Below are 11,029 nucleotides of genomic sequence, written 5' to 3' on the forward strand. Positions count from 1 at the left end.
AAGTAGCAGGAAGAATTTCTAGCGTCGTTGCCAGCGAGACATCATCAAAACCTATCAAGTACCTTCACACAAATTATCATCTACTTGTTCTACTTTTTATTTGTCTTTGTTTGTCGTTTTCATTCCCTCCCCCACTTCTATTTTTCTTACAGAAACACAAAAATATTTTTGATTGCTCGTCTACTTTCTTTGTCACTATGTCATGAGAATTACTATGATAACTCTTATCACGAGAAGTTGGTTGAGATTGAGAATGCTACTAAGAATTTGATGTTCACGCAGTATGAGCATAACAAATTCTTTGCTAAGGAACTTAAAGAACACTATGTTGCTAAACGTTGTTGGTAAACAACTTGATAAGGTTAATAAAGAAGTTTCTAACCTTCAATCTCAACTTGCTCTTACTGAAAATTTGATAGGAAAGATTTTCGATAAACAAACTACATTGGTAAATAAGGTGGCCGCTAAACCAGAGTCACTTTCGCTTACTAATCACGATGAAGATATTAAAATGATTGATGTCTCATCTGTTGAATCTTTATTTAGTAATATAAAACTTGATGAAAAAGGGACTGGATATGAGTCAACTTTAGCTAGAAGGCGTCCCAATTGTTCGGAGGGTGATGATCTTAATGATAAAAATGATAAAAGTGGGTTTGGAGAGGTCAAGACTTTAAATAGTGATGTGCCCACTACTTTGGATTACGAGGACTTTAATTATGATAATTTTTATTCAGTTGAATGTATTTCATTGTTGCAATCCATGATAAATTACACAATGTTTATGAACAAAATAAGGCTTTTACTAGACATATTGTAGAAGCTATGATAAAAGCTCATGAAGAAAAGTTAGAGTTGGAAGTTTTAATACCTAGGAAATTGCATGATGAATGGGAACCTACTATTAAAGTGAAAATTAAATATTATGAATGTAATGCTTTATGTGATCTGGGTGCTAGAGTTTCCACTATATCAAAATCTTTATGTGATGTGCTAGGCCTCACCGCTATGGATGAATGTTCCCTTAATTTGCATTTAGCAGATTTCACTATTAAGAAACCATTTGGTAGAATAAATAGTGTACTCATTCTTGCTAAATAGAAATTATGTGCACGTTGATTTCATTGTGCTTGTTATGGTTGCAATCCGTCTTGTCCTATAATACTTGGTAGGCCTGTCCTACGAACCATAGTGCTACTATTGATATGAAAGAAGGAAATGTAAGGTTCCAATTCCCATCAAAGAAAGGGATGGAACACTTCCCTAGAAAGGGAATTAAACCACCATATGAATCTATTATGAGGGCCACCTATGGGATTAACTTGAAAGATGACACCACTTGAAACAATGCCTTACACCTAGCTAGGGGTGTAGAACAATAGCGCTTGTTGGGAGGCAATCCAATAGTTATCTTATTTTCTCTTTTTATTTTTTATTTTTGTGTGTTGACAAAATATGCTAATGTTATGATTGTGTTTTTTAATGTTTTAATTAGCGTTTGTGCCAAGTAAAGCCTTTGAGATGATTTGGTTGATAGTTGACTTGATTATGTAAAAAAGCAGAAACTTTTGTGCTCACTTCAGGAATTTGTTGAAATCACTGGAATGTGCTTTTGATCTGAATTTTTTACACATAATTGATATACCAATTTCCCACATTGTCTTAATTTTTCAGATATTTTGGAGTTACATAAGTATTACGTTTGTTCATATCATTACAGATTGTTTGTTTTAGATAGATTATGTTTTCGTTGCTTAATTTGTTTGTTTTAATGATGCTATGGATTATATCAGGGGGTATAAGTCATGGATAAGTTATAATACAATAGGTATTATGCAATAATCAAATATGAATGGGTTTACAACAGTATCTAAACTTTATTATTTGCTTGTTATACTAACTGATCTCACGAAGTTTCTGTTGAGTTTTGTGTGCTGAAGTTTTCAAGTTTTCGGTGAGATCACGATGAATGAAGGAATAAGGAGCGACAAGACCCTAAGCTTGGGGATGCCAAGGCACCCCAACATAATATTCAAGGAAGTCCCAAGCGTCTAAGCTTGAGGATGCCCCCGATGGCATCCCCTCTTTCGTCTACAAACCATCGGTATATTACTTAGAGCTATATTTATTTATCACATGATATGAGTTTTGCTTGAAGCGTCTTGTGCCATTGTGCCATAGTAGTTTTTGCTTTGTTTGCTTTTTAGTTTACCACGATCATCTTTTGTTGGACACACATTTTAAAAGGGACATACATTTATTTGTGATTTGTTAAAATACTTTATGTGCTTCATTTATATTTTTTGATGAGAAAATGCTAGGAAACAAGACAGGCGAAGAGAAGCTGAGGGGAGTGGAGCGACGATCTGGTACTACCGAGTGAGAAAAGAATCAAGTGAGAACAAATAAAGAATCCTTCAATTCTCTTTTTTTTTGCGGGTACAATCCTTCAATTCTCTCTTTTTTTTGCGGGTAGAATCCTTCAATTCTCAATCCACACAAAACAAATCAGCACGAATCTCATGAAACAAAAAAGACAGCCACATATTCGACCGACTTCAAATGAAATTCAGGCAACTTACGTATATCAAAATTGTACATGATTACGTATTTGTAAACTCCAAAGGCACGGATAAAGAAAATAACACAATTTTTAAAATATTGTAGAATTGTGTGATGTGAATCCAGTTCCGTTAAATGGATACGATCCTACCTTTACCTTGACTAACCATTTATACACATTGATTTAGGCACCTAAATTTTTGGCAAAGAAAAAATTTTAGGCACCTGAATTAGTTAGTGTTCTCAGTAAGCAAAGCTCTACGCGCATGTTAAATGCAAATTTCTTTCGCTGGATTAAAATACAAGAGAAGCACACATTCATACTGCCATCTTGTAATCTTTCTACAATCCAAGAAAAGCCACCAACAAAAATTCGAAAAAATGTTCCTGCCATAGGATTACACTACGGCCATGAAAAGAAAGAGAAGTGATGTCCTACATTTTCTTCCTAATGTGTCTTGTGTATATATCAATATATGTACCTGGCTAAGCTATTTACTGTTCACCAATTGGCGATTGTGCAATGTAATCTTGAATCCTTGGGCGAGCGTTCACGAGATGACCGTCTTGAGCCTGTAGTTCTTGACGATGCCGCTGTACACGACGAAGTTGAGCGTGCACATTGCAGCCATGGCCCAGAAGAAGTAGTCGAGGTGGCCCTTGTTGAGGTCGTCGGAGATCCACCCGGGGCTGTCTCCCGTCGCCGTGAAGGCCTCCACGATGGCGTAGATGAAGGAGCTCATGTAGCTCCCCAGCGCGATGGTGAGCAGAGCCAGCGACGTGCACATGCTCTTCATGGTGTCCGGCGCCTCGTCAAAGAAGAACTCTAGCTGCGCGATGTAGCAGAACACCTCCCCGCCGGCAAGGAAGAAATACTGGGGCAGCTGCCACGAGATGCTGATCTCTTCCCCACGGGCCGCGCTGTCGAGCCGCTTCATTTCCACGAGCGCTGCCACCGCCATGGTGAGCGCCATGAGGAGCCGCCCGGCACCCATCCGCTGCAGCTGCGACGGCTCGCCGTCACCGCTCGAGGAGAAGCTCCTCAACGCCGGCACGATCACCTTGTTGTAGAGGAGTACCCATGTCATGACGCAGATCACCTCGAAGGAGGCCAGCGACGCCGCGGGCACCGGCACCGACAGGATGGTCATTTCCATGGCGCTGCCCTGCTGCACGAACGTGGTGTTCATCTGCGAGAAGGCCGATGACACGATGACGCTGGTGAGCCACACGGGCAGCAGGCGGAGGAGGATCTTGAGCTCCTCCACCTGAGTCACGGTGCACAGCTTCCACGAGGTCGCTGCCTCCGGCCTCTCCTCCATGTCCGACTCCGTGACGATGGCCGCCTTGTCGAGGAACTTAAAGTCGCTGGTGTGCGCGATCTTGGGCTGGGGCGAGTCGATCTTGTCGCTGACCTCGTAGAGGTGTCCGGCTTCGGCGGGCACCTTGACGCTGATCTTCTTGCACGCGGCAGCGACGACCTGGCAGAGGCTCTTGAGCGGCGTGCCGGCGGGCATGCGGCGCTTGTACATGGGCGTGGCGAGCACGAAGGCGGCGAATGCGAACGCGATGCAGGCAGTGGCGATTCCGAAGCCGAGGCCCCAGCTGACGTTCTGCTGGATCCAGACGAGGAACACGCCGGAGATGATGGGGCCGAAGCTGACGCAGAGGTAGAACCAGCTGAAGAAGGACGCCTTGCCCTCCCGGTCCGCCACGCTGTCGTCGTCGAACTGCTCCGCTCCGAACGGCAGCAGCGACGAGCGCACCCCGCCGCACCCGATCGCCACGAGGTACAGCCCCACGAAAGCCACGGTCTGCGAGCTCAGCCCCCACTTGCCGGCGGTGCCGGCACACGAGGCACCTGCCGCGCACAGCGCCGCCGTGGTGGTGGGCACGAAGGCGGAGAAGGTGACGAGCATCATGCCAAGAAGGTAGACGACGAGGGAGACGAGGATGGTGTTGTAGTTGCCCCAGAAGGAGTCGGCGATGATGGCACCGAAAACGGGGGTGAGGTAGCTGGTGCCGAACCAGGTGGCGACGTTGGAGGCGCTGGCGAGGTTGGTGCCGTGGAGGACGGTCTCGAGGTACACCACCAGGTTGGTGGAGATGCCATTGAACGCCGTGCTCTCCAGGCATTCGAACACTGCACCATTCAATTGCAAAAAGTTCAGTTAAACCACTAGCTCCTCTCCAATTAATCTACATTTTTGGTAACTGGAAAAACAATTAGAAGAAGATGGAGCTTTGCTTACATAGAATTACTGCTGGTGCCTTGCTGCCGCCGCGCTTCTTGTGCTTCAGGAGCGGCACCTGCAGCTGCAGGCTGTCGTCCTCTTGAACCTTTGGGCCATGACTCTGTAACAGAGATAGATTGCAGGAATTGTTAGCAACCAGAACAGAATCTGTATTTTTCTTAACAAGATGCATCTGTGTGACGAGTTCTGGCTGTGATGTGGATGTGGTTGTGTGATTAGGATATGCATGCGGTATTAACCACGTGTTAAAAACCATTTGGTCTTTTTTCTTCTCTCTGTTCTTGTAAGTTAGACTCGGTCTAATGGAGGTGCACAGATGCTCTTTTTGTGTTGACGGATGCTGAAGCGTGGTTCTGGATTTTGCATTTCAGTTTTCATTGTACTGATCCTCCTTCCAGTACGAACAGGTTGCAGCACAGGAGGAAGAGGAGGAGGATGGTGGCAGGGAGCTAATCGTTACCTCGGGCAGGAGCGGCGTGCGCTCGCCTCTCTCCATGGCGTCCATGTCGCCGACGAGCTGTGTGTCTAGCGGAAGCGGAAGCGGAAGTAATATGCGAATGAAGCTTTAGCTAATCCTAGCTGGTAGTTTGAGCTGTGTCCTCCGTGAACGCTTAGCTCGCCTCAGGCTTTGGCTGCTGCTCTGTCTGCTGCTGCTGCTGTGTTCTGCTGCGCGAGCGGAGTTTATATAGCAAGCAGGATTGACTTGGACAGGATCAGTGGCTAATAGTACTCATAATAAATCACGAAGCAACAAAGCTAGCACTGCTATTATAATCTCTCTCACCAACGACTGCTTATGCGTGCGCGCGCATACGAGTTTGTTCTCAGTCGCACCGCACGACTCCGCTCGCCATGCCGCGAAGTTTCGACGCAGTGGGTGGTGGCTAGCTAGTAGGTGCTTGCGGACTACAGGCTCAGGTTGCACGCAGCCACTCATCGCCGGTCTCCGGTCTCCAGAGTGTGTGCCATGTCGGATTGTTTATCTATCTATTAGTAATAGCAAACGTGGTGATTTGCTTGGCGCCGGAAGGGGGACTGAACTGGGCGAGGCGCCAAGTTGGGATCACAGGGACAGCCGGGTCGATGTCTCATCCAGTCGCGCGGTAGGTGCAGAGGCTGAGCAGGATGATGAGCTGATTATGTCAAACGGAGAACGATGGTATAGGTCAAACTTGTCGTCGACTACCGCCAAGGCTGCGTGGTACACTATCGTGTACTAGTATTTTCGTATCCATTCAGTTTATAGGTGAGCTTCTGAACTGTTCCTTCCTTGATTTGGATTTGAAAAAAAAAACAAATGTCAGTCAATCAATGTGTGCTGAAGAGTGCAGCAGTGTATTTGACCCCCTCGAGGACCACGAACGGTCTGTATGCACCTTGCTGAACGATGACACCAGCTCTAAGGTCATATGGGCGTTCGACTTCACCTAGCGGCTAGCACTTGTTGAGCACCTACGCCATCATCAACTAAAAAGTGTCGAAGTACAGTCAGGCTGCTCTTTCTTCCTTCATTCAGACTTTCCTTCTTGCCTTTTCCCTCCACTTTGGGTGAGAGGATATCTTCCACAAGAGAGCACTCAGACGCTGCCAAAACCGTAAGGAGATCCAAAAACGCTCAGTCATGATACTTCTGAGATTGTTATGGTTAGATCTTCTGAGACTGGTTGTGAAGATCGGTTGCAGAGTCAAAATGTTTCTAAACGCAAGTGAAAACGGAAGGTGTGCCCGTTGTCCGCAGTGCGTAGGAGTGCTAGGATTCGCACGGCTAAAAAATTCCATAATGAGCTATGAAAGGAATCTTTTGGAATAACAGAGGTCTAAAAGACTTGGCTAAAAGAAGGTTTCTTGCTAAGGCGTCTGTCGAGCATTGATTAAATTTTATCGCTTTATCGGAGACTGGTAGAGATAATTTTGCACCACAATTTCTAAATACTTTATCGGGAGGTATTGATTTTCACTGGCATTGCCTGCCACCGAGAGGGAGATCGGGTGGGATCTTACTCGGCGTTCGATGCGATTCGCTCGAGGTTCGAAGTGTGGTAATGGGAGACTTTGCAATCAAGTTTTGGGTGCGGTCGAAGGCCGATGGGTTTAATTGTGCTTTGGTCGCGGTATATGGTGCCGCACAGCCCGAACTCAAGCCCGAGTTCTTGGCTGATCTGGTTAGGATATGCGGTTCTGAGCAGCTTCCTATCCTGGTGGGGGTGATTTCAATATCATTAAAAGACGTGAGGATAAAAACAATGATAACTTTGACGGCAGATGGTCGTTCATGTTTAATACTATCATTGAAAGTCTAGATCTGAGAGAGATTGAGCTCTCGGGTAGAAAATTCACTTGGGCTAACGCGCTGCCAAATCCGACGTATGAGAAGTTGGATCGAGTGTTGGCTAGCGTCGAATGGGAACAGAAGTTTCCTTTCGTAACAGTTCAGGCTTTGACCCGTGGAATTTCTGATCACACGCTGTTATTTGTTGACTCTGGTGAGGCCACCCACTTGGGAAACAAAAACTCGTTCTCCTTTCAGCTGGCTTGGTTTGAACGAGAGGGCTATTTTGATCTCGTAGCCAGAGAGTGGGTTAAGGATTCAGGAGGGAAAACTGCGCTTCAGCGCTGGCAGAATAAGATCAGGCATTTGAGAAGTTTCCTACGTGGGTGGGTTAAGCATCTTAGCGGGATTTATAAGGTTGAAAAGGAAAGGTTCCTTACCTTTATTCAGTCCTTAGATGTAAAAGCAGAACCCACAATGCTGCCGGCCTCGGAGCTTCATGCCAAGCTTGACGCGGAAATGAGGCTGAAAGAACTTCTTCGAGAAGAGGAATTGAAGTGGGCGTTGCGGGCCAAGGTCCGGCGAGTAGTCCAGGGGGACGCGAACACTCAATTCTTTCACATGATCGCTAATGGTAAACATAGAAAGAAGAGGATCTTTCAACTTGAGCAAGATGAAGGAACAATTTTAGGCCAGGAAAACCTAAAACTATACATTACAGAGTATTACAAGCAGTTGTTTGGACCTTCAGAGGATAATTGTGTGTCTCTGGATGAGTCCATGATTGAGGATGTTCCTCAACTCACAGCAGTAGAGAATGATATTTTAGCGTCTCATTTTTCCGAGAAAGAAGTGTTTGAGGCCATATCGCAAATGAAAAATAACAAGGCGCCAGGCCCGGATGGATTTCCGGCTGAGTTTTATAAAAAGTGTTGACATATTATTAAAGGGGATCTGTTGCCTTTGTTCAATGATCTCTTCTCTGGGCAGCTTCAGCTTTTTCAGCTGAATTTTGGAACGATAACCCTTCTCCCTAAGAAAACAGAGGCTGTGAGAATTGAACAATTCAGGCCCATCTGTCTTCTTAATGTTAGTTTCAAAAAAATTACCAAGGTCCGGACTAATAGGCTCACATAGATCATGCATGTTGTGGTGCAGCCAACCCAAATTGCTTTCATGCCGGACAGGAACATCCTTGAAGGGGTTGTGGTCCTTCATGAAACGCTCCATGAGATCCACACGAAAAAGCTAGATGGAGTTGTTTTCAAAGTGGATTTCGAGAAAGCGTACGACAAAGTCAAATGGCCTTTCCTTCAACAGGCCTTACACATGAAGGGTTTTGATGAAGCTTGGCGATGCCAAGTAGAATCCTTCACGCAAAAAGGGAGTGCTGGAATTAAAGTGAATGACGATATATGTCATTATTTCCAGACACACAAGGGCCTGTGGCAAGGTGATCCGATGTCTCCTATTTTGTTCAACATTGTGGTTGACATGTTGGCAATTCTCATAGGAAGGGCAAAGGAGGTCGGTCAAGTGGGTGGCTTGGTGCCTCATCTAGTGGATGGTGGTGTGTCCATTCTGCAGTACGCTGATGATACAATCATCTTTATGGAGCATGACTTGGCAAAAGCGAGAAATATGAAGTTGGTGTTATGCTTATTTGAACAATTGACCAGATTGAAGATAACTTTCATAAAAGTGAGTTGTTCTGCTTTGGTAGAGCCAAGGAGGAACAAGAGGCTTATAGGCAATTGTTTGGATGTGAATTAGGGGCTTTACCTTTTACATACCTAGGTATACCCATTCACCATCGTAAGCTAACAAATAGAGAATGAAAGTGCATTAAGGATCGGTTTGAGAAGAAACTGAGTTGCTGGAAGGGAAAACTTATGTCTTATGGAGGCCGATTGATTCTTATTAATTCGGTGCTCACGAGTATGCCGATGTTTCTCTTATCTTTCTTTGAAGTTCTAGTTGGGGTTAGGAAAAGGCTGGACTTCTATCGATCCAGATTCTTCTGGCAGAGTGATGAACTGAAGAGAAAGTACCGACTCGCCAAATGGGATATCATCTGTCGACTAAAGGACCAAGGGGGTCTTGGTATTGAGAATCTTGACGTCAAGAACAGATGCCTTCTTAGTAAGTGGTTGTATAAGTTATCAGTTGAGACTGAGGCAATGTGGGCGCAGATTCTCCGTAATAAGTATCTGCAGTCCAAGACTTTGTCCCAGGCAACAGTGAGACCAACTGACTCGCCATTTTGGAAGGGGCTTATGAGAGTTAAGGCAGCCTTCTTTAATAGAACAAAGTTTATTATCGGTAATGGCAACAATACTCGGTTCTGGGAGGATACTTGGCTTGGTGATACGCCATTGGCGCTCCAGTATCTGTCCCTATACCGTATTGTTCAACAACGTGATGCTCTAGTTGCCACGATTATGCAGTCCATTCCCCTTAATATTCAGTTTCAGAGGGTGCTTGTTTGTGACCAGTGGGAGGCATGGCTTCATTTGGTGAGTAGACTGATGGAGGTTCAGCTAGCTCATTAGCCCGATCAGTTGTGTTGGAAACTTACTAGGTCTGGAGAATTCACGGTTAAGTCGATGTATATCGATGTTATTAACTCTAGTGTTATTCCTAGTTCCAAACATGTTTGGAAAGTAAAAGTTCCTTTGAAGATTAAAGTGTTTATGTGGTTTGTACATAAACAAGTCATTTTAACAAAGGATAACTTGGTTAAGCGCAACGATCTACTAGGTGTAGTTTCTGTGATCGGGAAGAGAATATTAAGCACCTCTTCTTTGAATGCCCGTTGGCAAGAGTGTTGTGGCGCACCGTGCAAATTGCCTTTAACATTACTCCTCTGAATTCGGTCAGTACATTATTTGGAACGTGGCTTATTGGGATAGAGTCCGAAACAGCTAGACACATTCGTGTAGGAGTATGTGCTTTGTTGTGGGCAATTTGGAACTGTAGAAATGATTTGGCTTTTAACATAACAACAACTATTCATTTTTTGCAGGTTTTATTCTGAGCTACTGCGCTGATCCGTATGTGGTCCTTACTCACTCCGACGGAGGCCAGGGAGCGTTTGGTTACTGGATCTGTCTGGTGGGAGAAGGTAGCGCGGATATCTTCAACTGGTTTGGATGGAGGTCATGTAATAGGATAGGCGATTAGTTTACCTATCTTTGTTATGCCAGCCGGTTGTGGCTTTTGGGCCTTTTGTTTTTGGCGTTCTGGCTCTTTGTGAGCTTGCCATTTTTATTGTTTCCAGACTTAAGACCTTGTTGAACCTCTTTTTTTATATATGTGGCCGTATGCATCATTCTGATGCAGAGGCTGGGGAGTCCCCCCTTTTTGAAAAAAATGCAATGAAGTTCTTACTCTTCTCTTGGAGCATCTTCAACGAGGACATAGCTTATTTGTTCGCGCTGTAGTCATCCCTCATATCCAATCTCCCAAACCCATACAATCTCGTGCAACATAGATCAACAATGCGTAGATAAATTCAACACATAGCATACGATCGGACATAGCAAGTTCATCATTACAACTTGACATAGCAAGTTCACAAAATATGGACACTTCGACTACCATAGCATTGCTAGATCTACACTAGATAGATACTTCACCACTTCCTTGCCAGGCCCTTTCCCTTCGCGCCCGACGGCAGAGGCCTCGGTCCATGGCGGCCCGTGTGTGGCGGCCGTCGACACCGGCGAGTAGTGATACGTTTTCCTAATGCTTTTCCTATCGTTTTGGACTCTAATTTGCATGATTTGAATGAAACTAACCCCGGACTGATCCTGTTTTCAGCAGAACTACCATGGTGTTGTTTTTATGCAGAAATAAAACTTCTCGGAATGGAAAGAAACTTTGCGAGGATTTTTTATACAATAAAATGAATTTCTGGAGCCAATAGCCACCTGAGGGGGGG

At 44.9% G+C, this 11,029-nt stretch overlaps 1 protein-coding gene across 1 annotated transcript; it reads right to left on the bottom strand.

The window, feature by feature from the left end:
• Positions 1–2,856: 2,856 nt before the first annotated feature.
• On the bottom strand, positions 2,857–5,710 carry LOC119326561 (protein NRT1/ PTR FAMILY 8.3-like). The gene is made up of 3 exons (XM_037600195.1): positions 5,278–5,710; positions 4,815–4,917; positions 2,857–4,705 (listed from the first exon to the last, which is right to left on the bottom strand). The coding sequence occupies exons 1-3, from the start codon at positions 5,320–5,322 to the stop codon at positions 3,114–3,116; spliced, it is 1,740 nt and encodes a 579-aa protein (XP_037456092.1). The 5' UTR covers positions 5,323–5,710; the 3' UTR covers positions 2,857–3,113.
• Between the last annotated feature and the right edge of the window lie 5,319 nt (positions 5,711–11,029).

The sequence above is a fragment of the Triticum dicoccoides genome, chromosome 6B, assembly GCF_002162155.2.
Source record: "Triticum dicoccoides isolate Atlit2015 ecotype Zavitan chromosome 6B, WEW_v2.0, whole genome shotgun sequence".
Taxonomy (NCBI): Eukaryota; Viridiplantae; Streptophyta; class Magnoliopsida; order Poales; family Poaceae; genus Triticum; species Triticum dicoccoides.